General features: G+C 34.8%; 2 protein-coding genes across 2 annotated transcripts; one reads left to right on the top strand and one right to left on the bottom strand.

Moving 5' to 3' along the window:
* The first annotated feature begins 788 nt into the window (after positions 1–788).
* Positions 789–13,777, top strand: LOC132635607 (ubiquitin carboxyl-terminal hydrolase 18-like). Its single transcript, XM_060352063.1, has 11 exons — positions 789–1,326; positions 4,103–4,265; positions 4,335–4,423; positions 4,523–4,608; positions 4,707–4,869; positions 5,023–5,146; positions 6,827–6,984; positions 7,751–7,835; positions 10,412–10,624; positions 11,667–11,728; positions 11,833–13,777. The coding sequence occupies exons 1-11, from the start codon at positions 1,067–1,069 to the stop codon at positions 12,770–12,772; spliced, it is 2,343 nt and encodes a 780-aa protein (XP_060208046.1). The 5' UTR covers positions 789–1,066; the 3' UTR covers positions 12,773–13,777.
* A 201-nt stretch (positions 13,778–13,978) lies between these two features.
* LOC132635608 (peroxidase 16-like) lies at positions 13,979–19,838 on the bottom strand. The gene is made up of 4 exons (XM_060352064.1): positions 19,564–19,838; positions 18,244–18,444; positions 14,678–14,843; positions 13,979–14,501 (listed from the first exon to the last, which is right to left on the bottom strand). Exons 1-4 carry the CDS (start codon positions 19,780–19,782, stop codon positions 14,095–14,097), a joined length of 993 nt encoding a protein of 330 aa, XP_060208047.1. The 5' UTR covers positions 19,783–19,838; the 3' UTR covers positions 13,979–14,094.
* Between the last annotated feature and the right edge of the window lie 238 nt (positions 19,839–20,076).

Here is a 20,076-nt window from a genome sequence, read left to right as displayed (position 1 = left end):
AGAAAATATTTAAAACTTGGCAGACACTTCTGGAAAGAAGAAGAAGATTCGTAGTACTCAAATAAGATGAATTTATTAGCTTTATAGTGAAAGAATAATAAAACGACAAGATATAAAGCAACTTTAAACATATCCCCAAAATTATTTATGAAAATCCCAAAACTACATAGCTTTTTCAGTAAATGACTTACTAAAAGAAACAAAAATAAACATCTGAAAAATAGAAATTCCAAATGTATTTATTGAGATCTCATAAGTATGTGTTTTCTTTCCTCTTCTATTTTGTTTTGTCTTGAGAAGGTGCTGTCTTGAGAAGTGCACATTAACTTGTGCTGACAGAACACCAATTGAACAATCAAACCAAACTTTCAAAAAAAGAAAAAAAAAAAAAAAGAAACTTTCCTTCATTTTACAGAAATTTAGGAGCTGTTTAGCCATGAGAATTATGAATTTTTTTCACTTTATTTGAAAATTAGTGTTTGATCATCGTAGGGATCGAATAGCTCAGTTGATTAGCTAAACTTTTACTTGTAATAATTTTTTTTTAAAAAAATAAAAGTGTTTGGTCATGAAAATTTACCATATCTTCCTCACTTTTTCAACTTTCAGTACATTCAAAGAACAAAATATTCTAATTAAAAATACATAATCCCTGTTATGAAAATTCCAAAACTATACATTTTCCAGAAGCAAATAGTAATACATATCAATATAAACAAAATTAAATATATGTGAAAGATAGAAACTCCAAATGTATATATTTATAGAGATGTCATAAATATGTGTTTTCTTTGCTCTTCTAAGTATTTTGTTTTGTCTTGAGAAGGTGCACACACATTCAGCTTGTCAATTGAACCATCAAAATCAATCAAACCTTCAAAAAAAGAAAAAACAAAAAGAAAAAGAAAAAGAAAAAGAAACCTTCCTTCATTTTCCAGAAATTTAAAATTCCATACGAAGATTCCCCAAAATTATTCCAAAGTTGCCCCAATTTCCCCAATTCCAATTCAATGCTAGAGTTACCATATATGAGAGAAGGAGAATAATTGTTAGTATAACTATTGTAATGCATGTAGCAGTGGATCTGAATTCCTACTTGCAATTGGTATTGACGGCTATAGCTGTCGTAATTACGCTACTTTACCTTGTCAAAAGCACCGCTTCAAAGTACTTCGTTGTTGACGACGGCGACTCCTCTAATTTTGACTCTTCTTCTTCGCCGAGTTTTGGTGATCGGAGGAGGAGCATGGAAACCCCCGAAGGTTGCGTTGTATGTGCTAATATCACCACTAAACAATGTTCTCGTTGCAAGATGGTTAAATACTGGTACTATTACAGCGTCCTCATAAATTAATTGTTAATTTTATGTTTAATCCTTTTTTCTCCTTATAAATACAGTACTAGTATTACCTCTATAGTAACTTCACTGCAGCAGCTACACACACAGACCCAGCTTCAGGGGTAGTTTGATTGCATTAGAAATAATACTCCCAGACACTAACACTAATGTTTGGATAGGTCTGTGTTGTATTGTATCGTACTGTATTGTTTTGATGAATACAATGTTTGGATAGATTGTAGCGTTTCCCCTCATTACATGGTGTCATACGCTAGCAATTTGAAGGATAAACCCACAAGAAAAGTAGGGTACGGGGTAGAAATACTATAAAAAGGATTATTAGATAACTGAGAAAAAGAAATAAGGTAACGACCATCCAAACAAGCTGTAATACAATGTTTCTATTGCAACAAAGGAGACTTGCAGCTATTGATTTATGGATTAAATTCTGCATTTGTGTTATTTTATACGGGGTAGAATATGGAATAAGAGAGTACATGTAGTAGCTACAGGGAAACTGTTGTTAGCAGAGGCGTATCTAGCACTCTAGGTACTTTGGAGCATAAAATTATTAAAATTGTAATAAATAGTAGATATGAACCCATAACTTCAAAAATATAATAGGTTCAATGCTAAGATCTTAAGATTGAACCCTTAGAGTTTAAATCTTGGATCTGCCTCTGGTTGTTAGTGTTTTATTAGTCACCATATGACACCTCTTATATTATTATTAACTGTGTAGTAATTCCTATGTTACTATTAGCCACATAACAATTTACTACTTTATCAGTGTCCTTGTGTTCGCACTCCACAGCGATCAATTTTGTGGGAGTGTACGATTTGGTTATAAATGCACGATTATAGTTTTCTCCTATTTTCTTCTGTACTGGTATATAGAGCCCTAACCATATGAAGTAACTTCTCGCCTTTTTTGTCAAAAGCTTGGTTGAGGCGCGCTTTAAGTCCTCAAGCTAGGTGAAACGTAGGCTGTGTACTTAAAGTGACTCTTCAGCTCAGTGTTTGCCTCGTTGCCCAGGGGCTTTGTCTTGAAGAGACCGATACTAAACTATAAGTAATTTTTTTCGATGAAGTAATTGATTCATTCATAAAAGGCATCAAAGATGCAAAATATACAAGTAGAAAGTAAAGGCTACATGGTAGCCGCAAAAAGCAAAAGTCAGCCTCGCTAGCTACATTACAGGTGCATTATCTAAGATACAGAGAGCTAACAAAGTTCCAAAAGGGTTCTGGGGAATCTACAGGGGTAACATATGCCCAGCTAAATAAGGAGAGTAGACATCTAGCTTTTAGGGTGCGGTTGGGAGTTGATTGTTCGGCAAAGCATCTTCTATTCTTTCATTCCATAAACACCAAAAATTTCCAGTAGGTACCATTCTCCAGATTGTCTTGATGGTGTTGTCAACTTTCCAACTGCCCCAGGACTCGAAAGCCTCCTTGGCACTATGTGGCATAACCCAGTTAACTCCAAAAGAGAACAGAACATGTTCCAAAAATCTGTAGCAACTATACAGTGCAGAAATAAGTGATTGTTTGTTTCTAGCTCCCTGTGACATATGGCATCTGTTGACTAGCCTGAAACTTCCTCTTGATAAGGTTGTCTCGGGTCAAACATTTCTCCTAGAGTGCAGTCCAGCTGAAGCAGATAAACTTTAGTTTCCAGATCAATTTCCATGGCCAGTGATCAGTGACTTCATTGTGGGCCTTAATCCATTTGTATCCCGATTTCACAGTATACTTCCTATCATTTGTGTTATGCACTTAAAGCCTAGGCTATAATTTATTCACCTGATTTTAATTTTTCTCGATTCTTATTTGCCTTTACAGTTACTGTTTTTTAATTACATTTAGATTTTGATCATTCCCTTCATTTCTTCGTTGGCACGCGCTTATAGCCGCAACAAACTTTAATGTTTTTTTCTCTCTTTTTGCCTTTGACAACACAATTTATCGTGGCCCCATATCCACAATTCATGATAACATCTATATATATAGGAATCTAAAGCTAGTTACCTTTTACTCAAAAATAAAATAAAATATAGGAATCTAAAGCCCAGACTTAGTAACTTTTTGTATGTTTACACAAAATCTACAATAGCATCAATACCTATACTAAAATAGTATCAGTATCTATACTAAAATAGTATCAGTATCAATATCAATAAAATAACTTTGCTTATACGGTGAGAACAGTGCCCATTTTTTGGTCTAATTTCCCTAATTTAGCCATCTGCAACAACCTGTTATACTTTTTATTCATAGTTGTAATATACAGAGCGCCGGCCTGATAGAGTAATTTGACTTCAATCAATTGGTGTCAACAGCGGTTATTTTTATTTTTGTGTAAAAGCTACTACTTGATGGCATAAACACAGTATGTGATGATAAATTGGAAGAGATTTTCTCTAAGGACCGGGGTTGAATAGGCCCAAATACAGAGTGTAAACTTGGTCTTTGTATAGTTTTTTTATGATAGATCAATTTTTTGATTAATTTTGTATACTACAGGGGCATTTTTGCCCTTTTCCCTTTTTGTAATTTTACATAACTTGTGTGCTTCACTTCAAAGAAGTGTGTGTTCTACTACTCGTTTTTTCGCTTAAAGCCTGATAGACCTTGTCCTTTTCGCTTTTCACTTTTAAAGAACTGCTCAGGGTGACCATGATCTTTTTCTTTTTCCTTACATACTCTAGAGTGATGTTTTAGTTAACTACTGTTTTTTTTTCCTCTCTCTTTCTCTCATAGCTCTGAAACTTGCCAAAGATCTCATTGGAACTCTGGACACAAATTTCAATGCAAGGATTTTCAGTTATCTGGGAAAGGCAGTTCTTTGCAAGGGAGTAAATCTTCTGCAGTTTCACTGACTCATGCTAGTGGAACCTCTAAGATACTAGACCATTCGAAGAAGGTATATACCGTTTAATTACACAGCTATGCGTTTAATAACACCTGACTTAAGTTTGGTTTAATCATTTAGGAACTTTTCCCATATGAGGAATTCTTGGAACTCTTTAACTGGGATAGCCCAGGTTTCCCACCTTGTGGACTCCTTAATTGCGGAAACAGGTACTCCCTCATTTTAGACTTAAGCAACCAAGAATTGTTTAATATTCCATCTGTTTTATTATCTATATTTTAAATATATTCTTTTTGGTTCTTATGCAGTTGCTTTGCTAATGTGGTTCTACAATGTCTGACATATACTAAGCCACTTGTTGCCTACTTGTTGGAGAAAGGCCATTTGAGAGAATGTAAATGCGTTTATTAGAGCAAGTATACGAACTAGCGCTTCTTTTGAAGTAATTGGAATAGCTCTTAATGTTATGCACTTTACTTTCTCTTCCCTCAGGTAGGCGGAATGGTTGGTGCTTCCTTTGCGAATTTCAACACCATGTAGAACGGGTTAGTCGGAGTCAGCAGCCCTTCTCACCAATCAACATACTTTCACGGTTGCCTAATATTGGTGGTAATCTTGGGTATGGTAAACAGGAGGATGCCCATGAATTTATGAGGTATGTTTCTTTTCATAAAGTAAATTTGATGAGTATCTTAGAGGAAGTCTGATAAGTATTTTCCGCTATAGTGTTCAATGTGGTATAGTCGGCTGTGGGTCGTGTCCGGAAGCATATTTTACATGAAATAATAAAAATTGCCATTTTTTGTAGGTTTGCGATTGACACGATGCAGTCTCTGTGCCTCGATGAATTTGGTGGAGAGAAGGCTGTTCCTCCTAACACACAGGAGACAACACTTATTCAGCACATATTTGGGGGTCACCTGCAGTCTCAGGTAACTTTAATCTATGATGGAGAAGACATAGATGTCATTATCCAAAGTAACATAAAAGGACTTGAATTTTTCTATACTTCAAATGTTGCATTATCAAAATATTTTGGGAGAATACCTAGTTACTCACCTAAACTTGGCACCGTTTATTCAGTGCACACCTAAACTATTTTTATTCCTAATTACCCTCTAGACTTGGCTATTAATAACCTTTACTCCCTGGACGATCTCATCCCGTGGAACACATGCCACGTGGAAGTTTTGTCCACGTGGCATCTTTTAAAAATAAAAAATATTTTTTTTGCTTTTTTAAATTCATTAACTTTTTAGATCAACTTTTCTGGATAATTTTTTTTAAAAGAATGTATCTGGAATTCCATTGTTTAGGATAAATTTTGTATCTGGCTAAAAATAATGGAGTTTCATCACACTTTTACAGATTTGGCCTGATAAAAGAAGTAATGCATAGAAGCAAATAGTCATTGCGTCTAAAGGTGAACAAAAAGAAATACTTAATTGAAATGAATTATTCTGGCTAAAACTTTTTAATTGGCTAAAACTAATGGAGAGCTCTAACCAAGTTTCTGTTACATATTCGTCTCAAAAAAGAAAAAATAAACATTTGGAATAAATAGCCATTGCATGTAAAGAAGGCATAAAAAAGCAATACACAATTGGAACTTCATTATTTTGGCTAAACCTTTTTTTCTTGGTTAAAATAATGGGAGCTCTAGCCAATTTTCTTTTACTGATTTGGCCCGAATAGAAAAAATATACAATTGAAATAAATAATCATTGCATCTAAAGAAGAAATAAAAAGAAATACACAGCTGGTACTCTATTATTCTTTCATCAGTAGTTGGCACTCTATTATTTTGATTAAAGCTTTTTTTAACAAATTTGGCCCGGAAAAGAAGAAATACATAGTTGGAACAAATAGCCAATGCATCTAAAGAAGAAATAGGAAGATGTAACGTTGGGGTACAATATGCTTTATACATTAAGAAGCAAGAGGATTTTTTTTTTTTTGATAGTTAAAGGTTTTTATTAAAATGGTACAGAAAAGAGTACGTGACATCACACCAACTCTTAAACCAAAAATATAGATTCTTGATATATTTGTGTTTGACTATCTGCATCCTCTTCCCCTCAAAGCATGGCTTGTTCCTTTCCAGCCATCTAGTCCACAATATGCTTATAGGGATAGTCCATATCTGTATTAATCTTCTTGCTACACTCTGGGAATTCTAAACCTCTAAAAGACTATTAATCTTCTGTGTTTACACCGAAGATATTCCCATGATGTTAAAGAAAATTTCTCAACATTGTCTTGAAAAGCTGCAATGTGAACAAATAAACGTTTGTAAATAACCACGTGGCAGTTAACAGTTGAAAAATACCCCACCTGGAAGCTGCTTTTTTGATTTTGCTTCACTCCCACACGCCTAAAAGAGAGGGTATTCATGGGTAAAGGCTATTAAATAGCCAAGTCCAGGGGGAAATTAGGACTACGAATAGTTAGGTGTCCTCGTAATTACTGGTGCCCAGTTTAGGGGGATAATTAGGTATTCTGCTAAATATTTTGTGTTTTTTGATATTTCAAGCTGCACATGTGTTTTTGCTCGTGTTTTTCTGATCTTGTCCCTTTCCTTCTCTGCCTAAATGAGTTATTTCTATTTTTAGGTCATATGTACAGAATGCAGTAATGTTTCAAATCAGTTTGAAAATATGATGGATCTGACAGTGGAGATTCACGGGGATGCTGAATCTTTGGAGGAATGCTTAGATCAATTCACAGCAAGAGAATGGCTTGATGGAGATAACTTGTACAGATGTGATGGGTGAGATTCTTCATGCTAATGATGAATTGCATCCTGTTTACAATCTGGAATGCCATTTTTGTTGTCCTTTGATGATGTATAGTTTCATATTTACCTTACAATGCTGATTGATTCTATTCCCAGATTTCTATGTTCATCTGTATCTAATAACATGGACTAATATAGACATCTGACACTCTTCTGTCCTATTTTTTTGACTTAGTTATCGTTTGGAAAGTATTTAATGACTAATCTCACATACATCTTAAAAAATCTTTGTGGTTGGGTACTAACTTTTATGTTAGTTTTCAATTGATCCTATGCGTTCTTTTTTCTATTGGATGACACATTTAATTTACCATGAGTGAGAATATATATATTTTTTTTGATGACATGGGAACCCGCAGCCGCTACCCCTTGGGTGCGCACAGGGTAAACCCAGCTCCTATGCAATAGCTCGCAAACCACACAGGAGAGGTAACCCGCACTAGGCAAGCCCCGTGCGATGAGATCGACCCAAAAGGCAAATCAATCCCCTGCTGTCGTAGGCAGGGGGTTTTGAACCTGAGACCTCCATTATGAAAGCCCCATGCTCAACCAACTGAGCCACCCTTGCGGGTTGAGTGAGAATTATTTAAAGCTCACTAGTTACGTTGTGTTGGTTGCCGACCAATGCAAAAATAGTTTAACTGCTGAACTTAGCCGACTCCAACTATTTTAGATTGAGGCACAGTTGATTTGATAGTGCTACTTAATCGTTAATCAACAACTATGATTGTTCTTGCAGATGCAATGACTATGTCAAGGCGTGGAAGCGCCTAATGGTCAGGAGGGCACCAAATATCTTAACAATTGCCTTGAAAAGGTTTCAGGTTGGTTTCATTTTGCTATTTATTGTGCTTCAACCATCTAGGGTAAAGTGCACTATAAACTATAGCCCTTGAACAAGTTTTTTTTTTTTTCCAAACTTGTAAATGAATGATCCTTCCTCTCTTTCTAGGACCTATCCGTCTTTAGTTAGTGGTCAATGACCTATATCTCTCATGTGAAAAAATGACGGGTCATGCTTGTCCTGCATGAACGTGTTATCAAATACCAAAAATTCTTTAGAGAATTAGAAGAAAGGCTCATTTCCTATTTTCATCTCTCCAGAAAATCATTGCCGCATCAAGGTGGTCCTCTTCTCTGGATGGGATTCTTTTGGCCATAGTCCAATAAAAGATGTAGATACTACAAATAGTGGACTACTTTTTAACTTATCATTAAAGACAAATAGCCCACATCATGGCTACCATGTAAAAGTACTTCAAAGGAGTTGAAACGTTAAAGGAAGTTATTCAATCCTTCAAGTGAAGATGGAAAAGAAGTGTGAATCGTAACCAGAAACACCAGATTCTGAATCAAAGCGTTGACCACAAGTATAATGGAAATCAACTGCATGCTAAACTCTTAATTCCTTTTTCCCCCCTTGGCACCCTTCTTCTTCGACGGTTCCATTTTTCTAGTACTGCAAGTAGAAACTGCAAAATTTATAACATATGAGAAATGAAAAGGAAAAATGAACCCTCCTCCTTCCAGAAAGAATGTAATGGTAGGAGAGTAAGGACTTATCAACAAAAGAGTAAGGGCCAAAATGTTTAATTTTTGGTGTTAATCAAACTTCAATTCTTCAATCTTTTTGAAGTCAAATTACATATTTAGGAACTACTTATAAAAAGTTCTATAAAATGCAATTTCTTTTTCAACTATTTATATTTAGAAAATATTGAAAAAACTATAGTCAAACAAAAAGTAGTTTGACTCCCCCATAGTAATATTTCATATTAAATGGGACAAAGGGAGTGCGGATGCATAACTAGAGGACATTTATGGTTTGTTCATAAAGAAGCAAAGAAAAATTAGAAGGAATTTACTCTGGGAATGAAAAGCGAGAAAATCAGCAGTCCCAGTAGGAATCCACCCTTTTTGCTTTCGAGAGGACTAAGACTTCTCCCTAGAGAATAAAGTGGACAGATTCTAATGAAATAGCCGGCTTTACTGATTTTCTGTTGTTTAGATGTATACATGCAGCAGCAATATGTTGTGTAAATTGTTTAGAAAATAAAGTTTAACAGCTTGAAATGCGGTTAAATTTTAATTGTTTGTCCCCAATCATGGAGACAATGGATTTGGTAAAGGATGCGGATACCATATTAGTGGCTCTAGAACTTCTACATGTCTAGGTGAGGCTTTAGCAATTAGTCAAATCTTTCTTTTGCCTCTTTTTTTTGCCTTTTTGCTCACTGGTTTTTTGTATATTTTCCAGCATTTCGTGCTGTTTTATCATCAAAGAGTTGGCACTTACCATTCTAAAAAAACGATGTTCTTTTATTGTTAGTTTATATTGCCTGGATTTTGATAGTGGGTCCTTACAAGTAGAGCATAATTGTTTATTCTTGTTATCATTTAACCATGGGATGCGAGTGGATATTTCATGTTTGGGTCCTTCAGGATTGTTCTGGTGTTGAACAAACTGGATTGTCACCTCAATTGTGAAAAGAGACTGTCAATGTGTATTCTGAAGATTTCTCAAAAAAAGAGACTGTCAAAATGTATTTCTCAAAAAAGAAAGTTTCAGCCAAAGCTTTGTGGAGTCACATCAACATTGAATGTCTTTAGGTCCGTAAGCCTACAGGAAAAAGGGGGTCTGATGGAAGTCCAGCTGAAGCAGAGATGTGCAATTTAGGATGTACATATCTGGGATGTACATACTCCAGCTGTACCTTCAGCTGACAATTAAGATCTAACATCAACTCTAATCTCACATAAATATTTTTCTTCAGGGATGTCCAATGTTACGTCATGTGGATTTTTTTGTCCTTGAAAGGAAATGAGTTCACTATTTGCCACCTAACATAAAATTAATTCGTCAGAGGTAGGCTCTGTATAATAAGACACAGTATGCTTAAAGGAACATCTATAAAGAAATAATAATTTCTTAAGTTAGAGAGAATTTGCAATGCAGTTCTAGAAAAGATAATAGCAATTAGAAACGCTAGACAGGATCTTTGCACAGAACCCGATTGTAGGAAAAAAGAAATTCTGATAATCTTTTCATAATAATGGCTTAACATAAAAAAGTTATTATGAAAAGATTATTTGATTTGCTTTTTTCTTCAGTTGGGTTCTACTCGGAGACAATAATGCACCCTAGGTTGTAAAACAAAAGGATAATTTTTTCCCTAAGTGTAGCGTTTCTAATTGCTATTGTTAAAAAATTTCTAGTACTGCAAAATAGAATTTGCATTTCTCTATGGGATGGGTGAATTACAATAACTCAGGGAGTGTATTTCTCTCTATTAACATTCCTCACCCCTAAGTTCCAATTTATTCTTAGAAGCAAACTCCGTGAGTTTGTGTTCTAGATTTCAGCTAGTTTTGTTTATTTATGTCCAAAATCTCTATGCAGAGTGGTAGGTTTGGCAAATTAAATAAGAGGGTTAATTTCCCTGAAACATTGGATCTCCGTCCGTACATGAGCGAAGCAGGAGACGGCAATGATATTTACAAGCTATATGCAGTTATTGTTCATGTGGATATGTTGAATGCGTCATTTTTCGGCCATTACATATGCTATATCAAGGATTTCTGCGGAAGTTGGTACAGGATCGATGACTGCAAGGTAGAAACATCTCCCTTGCTCTACACCCTCTTGTTTTATCTTGTATGCTGTCCAATTCGCGAAATGCATTGGTTGGTTGCTGAATTTGGTATGTTGGACTTTCATTTATATTGTTCTGTGCTATTAATCTACAATGTGATATCTGAAGTTTGGAAATTTATATAAGTTGCTATATCCTGGTGAAATGCTATATTGACCTTGACATCTGCTAGTAAATTGATCCGTTTGACAATAAAAATATTACTACTTCTAGCTGTAAATTTTTGGATTCCAGCACTTTATGCTGCTGATTTATTAATACAGTATGTTACCTTGTCAAAAAAAAAAAAATTTACTACTGCTTGAAGAAGCATTTTGGCTATAAGCTAATTGTGTTCTCTCATATCTCAATTATTCTTATTTGTTGGCTCCTTCATTTGCCTTGATGTACTTGTGTCAAATGGGTGTGACATGCTTAGCGCATTTCCCGCTTGCACTAAAAGTTATTAGAGACTGCTCACTCGTATCATATACGTGCCAATTCCCAAGATAATCCACCAGAAGTATAAAATGAAAACTTTACGTTTCTTTTAGTTTTGTACTTGTGAAGGTTTTAATTGGTTTAATAGATGAATCTATTTGAGAAATATAATGTTTCTATTCTTTAGGTTAGAATCTACTCTATGATTTTAGCTTGTATACAAACTTGCCTGGGTATATATGTATATGCAAACAAAAAGTATAAGAAACAGGTATTATTGGCACCTCCCCTTGTTGTGCCACCTTTCAGAAATTTTCAGTGTCGTCAGGTACGATGTGACACCATCTTCTCTGTTTAGCTATTGATTCTTAGCGTATGTTTGGGTTTGCAACAATGTCAAACTGAGAGTATAGGTGCTGTTGGAGTTAAGAGCGCGTGAGCCGTATTAGTAAAAGTCATCACTTAATATTTTACGTCAAGCAGCATGATCTCAGTACAATCAATTCTTGCGTAGACACTTCTTAATTTATTTTTCCTTTCATACTTCAAAATATTTGTGACTTATTTTACAAATTTTGTTAGGTGGTTAGTGTTGATTTGGATGAAGTGCTTTCGCAGGGAGCATACATGCTCTTATATAGCAGGTAACTTTATATTATCTAATTGATCCATCATCTGTTCGTATCTATTTAACATGTTGCTTTTCCTTTGGCAGCAAATGATCTTGATTTGTGTTTGCTTTTGACAGGATCTACCCTCGGCCAACATGCTTATTTCCTCTTGAACTTGTGAAGAAAGAGGACCACCCCACAGTTAAAGTGGAAGACAAGCCGGGTTCGACAGACCACCTTGTTAAATGTCTCCGTGCAACAGTGTCTCCAGCTACAGTTGTTGATTCTGTTTCACCGCCAACTGTTAATGGTTCAGAAGCTAAGATTATCAGGGACGAAGAGGAGCTATTCTCCTTGACCAACCCTGAGGGTGGAATGGAGGATCAGGAGGTAGATTTTGGGGCAAGTTCTCTTGTCCAGCAGGAGATGCAGGATGTTAAACCATACAGTGCAGCTATAGGAAGTTCTTGCCCTAGAGTGGTATCCAATAGTTCTTTTGGTGCTAGCACTTCGGCTGAAGTTGAGATCCAGAAATGTGAAATAAAATCCCCCTTGTCTGACCGTAAAAATGATACTGACCCATGTCAAAGAACCACCGATGACTGTCTGTTGAATTCTTCCTTTAATGAGGATTCTGTTGCCACAAATGGTGAAATGCTGGATGATGCTTCATCCTCTGCCTCAAAATTTGGTGGCATCTCTCACAATGCGAAGTTACAGAAGTCCACTGAAATGCCAGACAAAGATAACCAGAACGAAAAGATTTCGCCACACGGAATTCACAATGCGGTCCTGAAATCGGATGGAGGGAGTATTTCTGGCGCAAAGTTTAAGCCACTGTTTGCCCCTGGCTTTCTTCAGAAACGCCCATTGAACCGATGTGCCAAAAAGGATGTCTCGGGAGAAGTTTGCCATAATAGCACCCTTAATGGTCTGACAAATGCCTGTACCAAGCCTGAATTGTCTGGTGAAAACCACATTGATATGGATGACCAAGATACTAATGTGGAAGTAAAAAATTCGGTGTCTAGTAATGCGTCAATTGGACAAGCTGCAATTTCTCTTAATGAGACTTAACCATTTGTAAATCTGGGGAATCAAGTCGCCTTGAGAATGGAGATTCTGCTGTCCTGTTGAATGTGATTGGAGCATTGATGCCACAATTAGTGACGGAAAGCCATAGGTAGTGCAGCAATCAGCTGGCTGGCTTAGATAGTGAATCTCATGGATGAGCTGAACTAGAACCTTAAGTGTCAGGAAGAAGTTCGGGATCGGTTCTACAAGAGCCTGGAGAAGATTACTAGCGTCTGAATTATGTGTTATGATCGCTTTCCCATATGACCCCTATTTAAGTTTTCAAGTGATCTAATTTTCACCAAGGAAGCGCTGCATAGCATTGTTGCAGAGCTTCTTCAGATGTTGACAAATAGACTGGAAAAAATCATGGTCCGGAACCACATGTTGTTCATCCATTCAGGGACTGACCTGAGGTACTAGTTCTAAATCTATGGATGTTTTGGCGATCTGACTTCAATAGAGATAGAGAATAACCGAGTAGCATATTTTTACTTGATATTATTGGTACTCCCCTCATCACAATAGAACAAGCTGGGAATTTTTTCCAGGGTTTCAATATTTGAAGAAATCTTGGACAAACTTGTATCCTTTTGGCTGGGTTCATCTAGCGAGAAGGAATTGTCATACATTTGTGGGATGGATAGAAGTGCCATAACTTTGTGAAAGTTCCATTAATTGGATGCTATTGGTGCCAACCATCTGTTGTAAATGCTAATTCTTTTGTTCTTATAATTGTTCAACACTAGGCGCTGTAGTTTAGAATGATAATTCTTGTTTACTTCTCATTTAGCATCTATGTTTAGAAGATTGTGGGGTGGGATGTGGTTAACGGGGTGGAAGCGGAGTAGACAGGTAATGTAGAAGTTGTTTGTCAGGTCTGCTATCTTCCACATATGTTTTATGTTCAACTTTCCCAAAACTTACTCATGTAGTCATTTGTTCTCTTAGATTGAGAAAACACTGTTTGATTGAATTATTTATACTAGTGTCCATTTGGAGATCGAACGGTGTATTTTCGGATCTCAGTTTTCAGTTTGATGTGGTGATGAGAGAGGCCTCGTGTGTGTGAATTTTTATCCTTCCTTTTTCGGGGCGCGGATAGGGGATTGGATGGATTCTAGGAGACTACTGAGCAAGTGTGCATTATTAGTGCTAGGCTAGGAGCAAAGTAGGTGCTTCTGTGAGGTAGCGAGTAAGTCATTTTTATGTACTCCGGATCTTCATTAACAGGATTAAACCTCATTGCGTAACTATTGGAAATTGAAATAAGTACTGCACAATGGTCCTAGAATAAATCTTTGATCTACTCTACTTCTGTTTTACTAGTTCACTACAGCACAATCTTTTCGAATTTCACCAAGATCTCCGGTTTTGACCCCGAACCTTCCAAGCTTTGTCATGGCAGCAATGAAGACCCTCTCGAAAGCTGTCTTGTTTGATGCAAAGATATTCACTATTCTCCTTGATCCCCCTTTAGTAAACAGTGTCTGGTCTGAAGTGAACAGACCTTTCCCTCTCTGAAGGTTTTTGTAATACGTGTTATCGAACACTTGAGGGGTGTCTGGATCCAATGGGATGACTACTCTCGAAGGTGCATTTTGTGGGCACATTTCTTGGAGGTTCTTAGCATAGGCTGCATCAATCGTTGGATCAACCTTGTGCTTGCTGTTAAAATTGTATATCCTGCTTGAGAACTGATTGCAATGTGAAAATCCTAGTGTATGTGCTCCTGCATAAATAAGTGATTATTGCTTGATAGACAATTTAGGCTACATTTCTAAGTGCAAAGTGAAGAATCCAAATTCATCTCCTTAAGAAACTGATAATTTATAGTTATCGTTTACGAATGAAAAAATAAAAATATTGTAAATACATGTAGAAGAAATTGGAAGAGTGTTAATATACCTGAGAGGGCAATCAAATGTCTGATAGAGAGCCCACGAGAGGCAAACATAGGAAGGAGCTTCTTCAAATGAAAGTCAGAGTGAGGTAAATTGTTAGGTACACTAGTTTGTGAAGACATTCTGCCGTCCCTCCTTCCCAATTCAACAGCATACTTTGGTCCTCCTGCCTACACATACAATACTTAACTATTACAAAATTTTCGTCTTCATAATCATAACAAGTGACCATAACAATTATTTGATAATAATAACAGTTAAAGATTTAACGAGACTACTAAAAAAGTGCTATTGCAATTTTAATGTATTAACTAGACAATTCGTCTGCAGGTATTGTCACATCTAAAGATACAAAGAAATGTGTCTTGTCTCATATTGTACATGGTTGAATTATGATTCCTAAAAAAGTGCTATCGCAGTTTTATAACTAGACTATTCGTCTTCAAGTATTGTCACTGGGGGTGTTCATGGTCCGATTTGACTCGGTTTTTGGTTAAAACCAAAACTAAATTAATTAAGTCGGTTTTTTTAATATTGAAACCAAACCAAACCATTATAGTATAAATTCTATCGGTTTCAGTTTCGTCGGTTTTATCGGTTTGGTTCGATTTTTGCGGGTTTTAAGGACGTATTTTATAATGCAATGAAATTGATACAAGTAAGGTACACAAGGACAAAGCAAGTGAAGCTAATTAGACACAAAAGAAGTGACTAATAACTTCCTGGAGTGCTCAGTTAGAAACTGAACGAGTTTTGTAACAAGATCAAGATTTAATACCTTGTTCTTTAATGTGACAGAACAAGAACGAATTTTGAAATCCATAGACCATTTGATTCCTAGTGGAGTTCTTGCAATTCACACAAATTGGCCAAACTTTACTTTCTAATTATTTGAATTAGTATTGGATTTCTAAACATATACATATTTTAAATACGTATATGTTTATCGGTTTGGTTTGATTTGACTCAGTTCTTTTTTTGTTTAACACCAAACCAAACCAAATGTTATCAGTTTTTGAAAATTCAAAACCAAATCAAACCAAACCGAGCCGGTTTTCGGTTTATTAAGTCGGTTTGACTCGCTTTACCGGTTCGGATCGGTTTCTTGGTCTCATTTGAACACCCCTAACTGTCACATCCAAAGATACAAAGAAATGTGTCTTGTCTCATATTATACTTGGTTGAACTATGATTCCTAAAAAAGTGCTATCGCAATTTTAATGTATTAACTAGACTATTCGTCTTCAGGTATTGTCACATCTAAATATATAAAGAAATGTGTGTTGTCTCATATTATACATGGCTGAACTATGATTCCTAAAAAGGCGCTATCGCAATTTTAATGTATTAACTAGACTATTCGTCTTCAGGTATTGTCACATCTAAAGATACAAAGAAATGTGTCTAGTCTCATATAATACACGGTAGAACTATGATTCCTAAAAAAGTGCTATCGCAATTTTAATGTGTTAACTAGATTATTCATCTTCAGGTATTGTCACATCTAAAGATACAAAGAAATGTGTCTTGTCTCATATTATACATGGTTGAAATATGATTCCTAAAAAAGTGCTATCACAATTTTAATGTATTAACGAGACTATTCGTCTTCAGGTATTGTCACATCTAAAGATACAAAGAAATGTGTCTTGTCTCATATTATACATGGCTGAACTATGATTCCTAAAAAGGCGCTATCGCAATTTTAATGTATTAACTAGACTATTCGTCTTCAGGTATTGTCACATCTAAAGATACAAAGAAATGTATCTTGTCTCATATTATACATGGTTGAAATATGATTCCTAAAAAAGTGCTATCGCAATTTTAATGTATTAACGAGACTATTCGTCTTCAGGTATTGTCACATCTAAAGATACAAAGAAATGTGTCTAGTCTCATATAATACACGGTAGAACTATGATTCCTAAAAAAGTGCTATCGCAATTTTAATGTGTTAACTAGATTATTCATCTTCAGGTATTGTCACATCTAAAGATACAAAGAAATGTGTCTAGTCTCATATAATACATGGTAGAACTATGATTCCTAAAAAAGTGCTATCGCAATTTTAATGTGTTAACTAGATTATTCATCTTCAGGTATTGTCACATCTAAAGATACAAAGAAATGTGTCTTGTCTCATATTATACATGGTTGAAATATGATTCCTAAAAAAGTGCTATCACAATTTTAATGTATTAACGAGACTATTCGTCTTCAGGTATTGTCACATCTAAAGATACAAAGAAATGTATCTTGTCTCATATTATACATGGTTGAAATATGATTCCTAAAAAAGTGCTATCGCAATTTTAATGTATTAACTAGACTATTCGTCTTCAGGTATTGTCACATCTAAAGATACAAAGAAATGTATCTTGTCTCATATTATACATGGTTGAAATATGATTCCTAAAAAAGTGCTATCGCAATTTTAATGTATTAACGAGACTATTCGTCTTCAGGTATTGTCACATCTAAATATATAAAGAAATGTGTGCTGTCTCATATTATACATGGCCGAACTATGATTCCTAAAAAGGTGCTATCGCAATTTTAATGTATTAACTAGACTATTCGTCTTCAGGTATTGTCACATCTAAAGATACAAAGAAATGTGTCTAGTCTCATATAATACATGGTAGAACTATGATTCCTAAAAAAGTGCTATCGCAATTTTAATGTGTTAACTAGATTATTCATCTTCAGGTATTGTCACATCTAAAGATACAAAGAAATGTGTCTTGTCTCATATTATACATGGTTGAAATATGATTCCTAAAAAAGTGCTATCACAATTTTAATGTATTAACGAGACTATTCGTCTTCAGGTATTGTCACATCTAAAGATACAAAGAAATGTATCTTGTCTCATATTATACATGGTTGAACTATGATTCCTAAAAAAGTGCTATCGCAATTTTAATGTATTAACTAGACTATTCGTCTTCAGGTATTGTCACATCTAAAGATACAAAGAAATGTATCTTGTCTCATATTATACATGGTTGAAATATGATTCCTAAAAAAGTGCTATCGCAATTTTAATGTATTAACGAGACTATTCGTCTTCAGGTATTGTCACATCTAAATATATAAAGAAATGTGTGTTGTCTCATATTATACATGGCCGAACTATGATTCCTAAAAAGGTGCTATCGCAATTTTAATGTATTAACTAGACTATTCGTCTTCAGGTATTGTCACATCTAAAGATACAAAGAAATGTGTCTAGTCTCACATAATACATGGTAGAACTATGATTCCTAAAAAAGTGCTATCACAATTTTAATGTGTTAACTAGATTATTCATCTTCAGGTATTGTCACATCTAAAGATACAAAGAAATGTGTCTTGTCTCATATTATACATGGTTGAACTATGATTCAAATTGAAAGTGTTTTCGGTTTCCATATTGAGCAATCATATTTTGGAACTAACAACCGATTTTTACAGTGAAGTAATTAACTTGATATAAATAAGAAGTAAATTAAACAATCAAATAAACAAAAACTTAAAAAAGCATGTCATTATAGAGAAGTTATAAGAAAGAGTATATTTGTTTACCAGTGCAACGGCATCTCGAGCAGCCATGGCCAAGATATCAGCACATGAGACTTTGTTCTTGCAAGCAGGTACATTATCAACTGCAGCTTTGGCTTTAATAACAGTGTCAAATCCATCTCCAGCGAGTGATATATTATCTGGATGATCCTTTTCTGCAGTGTTATTTCCAGAGGACCTCAGTATGATGGAAGCATCACAACCCTGACATTGTCATGTAAACCATTAATTCAGAATAAATTGAATATTGAGTGCGTTTTCTATTCCGTAATCTATAATCGCAGTCGACTTAAAATTTCGAGTTTCGTTTTATTCACTGTCAGATATAAAAAATATTTACATGATCAGATTACTTATAAGCTAACTACATGCAAATTTCTGTGATTCAGTAACTTGGTCAAAATGGTTACTTATCTACCATCACATATTACATTACACTGATAGTGCAAAAAGTATTTACGCTACCAGTGTATACGACTTCAATCCTTAAAAATTTCATATACAAGCTTAACTGTTAAGAAATACAAGAGTGTCCTTTATGAGTAGCTTTAATCAAGCCTAGACGATAATACAATTATGATTATGATAATTATGTATTATGATTATGATAATTAACATCAAACAGATCCTAAAGAAAGGATTACATCCTGCAACGAATGGACTAGTACCCATCGCCTATACCTTTCACTTTTCCCATATATTATATGCTCAATTATGCATGATTTTGAAAATCTATCGAATGTGAACCTTTTAGCGTAAAAAAAAAAAAAAAAAAAAAAAGAAAGATGCAATGTAAGATAGAACACAATGACATGTGGAAAGTATAATTATGCATTAGATGAACTTGTCGGTAGGCGTATATTTTAACTTGTTAAAACAGGTTATTAACTTTATTTTTATATTACCAAGTTAGGCTTATTGTAGTGAGTTAACTATTGGTAAAGTCATATTAATCTGACGGTGTAAAATAAGTTACTCAATATACGGTTAGTGCACAAAAGTTATTGTTAGATTATGTTAGAGAATATTTGTCGTGATTATTCTCATTCATTCAATAGGTTAATATACATCATTTACAACGTAATTATAGGCTACAAATTAGGAACTAATTTGACTAATTGATTCTAACGTATGCTATCCTAAAATAGAGGATTACAAAATATTTTTGACTAAATATTTACATAATCTAACAGCTAAACTCTTATCAACTAGACCAAAATCACAAACACAGTGTTCCACTCCTACAGGGGCAAGCATCATGTATATATTAAATGGATCAACTTAATTAGAGAGATAGAAGATACAATAAGAAAGAATATATACCTGTATAAAGCAATCATGGAAGAAGAGTCTAAGAGTTGCTGCTGCTGTAACAATGGTCTGTTTGTATTTCTCTTCAACTGCTGATCGGACAATAGACTCCACATTTGGACAAGAATTTCGATAAAAATCACGATGGAGCTTAGCATTAATACAACTTGTATTGAAAATGATAGAGAGAACAAGAAGAAGCACTAAGTGAAGAAACTGCCTACTAGTCATAATTTCTACTTCTCTGTCTACTTCCTATAATGTTTTCTTGTAATTTATTTTGGAAAGGTTTAGTAGGACTTTATACCAATATTTTCACTTGTCTCTTTCAAAGTTTCAAATGGATTTTTGTTTAATAATTAAGTTCGATTTTGTGAAGTGATCAATTCCGAATTGACTGCATTAATTCCTCTCTCTCTCTCTCTCTATATATATATATATATATTGTATTTGGTTTGGTCTGGGAAAATAATTTTCTATGACTAGTTACAATTTAAATAAAAGAAAATGAGATCTTAAGTTAAA

The sequence above is a fragment of the Lycium barbarum genome, chromosome 4 (genome assembly GCF_019175385.1).
Source record: "Lycium barbarum isolate Lr01 chromosome 4, ASM1917538v2, whole genome shotgun sequence".
NCBI classification, from domain to species: Eukaryota; Viridiplantae; Streptophyta; class Magnoliopsida; order Solanales; family Solanaceae; genus Lycium; species Lycium barbarum.
The sequence above is the reverse complement of the archived record's forward strand: the minus strand, read 5'-3'. Positions and strand labels throughout refer to the sequence as shown.

Coding starts and splice junctions, on each gene's coding strand:
- LOC132635607 (XM_060352063.1), top strand. CDS start 1,067: ATGCATGTAGCAGTGGATCTGAATTCCTACTTGCAATTGGTATTGACG. Junction 1,327..4,102: donor TGCAAGATGGTTAAATACTG/GTACTATTACAG, acceptor TTTCTCTCATAG/CTCTGAAACTTGCCAAAGAT. Junction 5,147..6,826: donor GGGGTCACCTGCAGTCTCAG/GTAACTTTAATC, acceptor TTCTATTTTTAG/GTCATATGTACAGAATGCAG.
- LOC132635608 (XM_060352064.1), bottom strand. CDS start 19,782: ATGACTAGTAGGCAGTTTCTTCACTTAGTGCTTCTTCTTGTTCTCTCT. Junction 14,844..18,243: donor CTCGAGATGCCGTTGCACTG/GTAAACAAATAT, acceptor TTGTATGTGTAG/GCAGGAGGACCAAAGTATGC. Junction 14,502..14,677: donor ACATTTGATTGCCCTCTCAG/GTATATTAACAC, acceptor TTATTTATGCAG/GAGCACATACACTAGGATTT.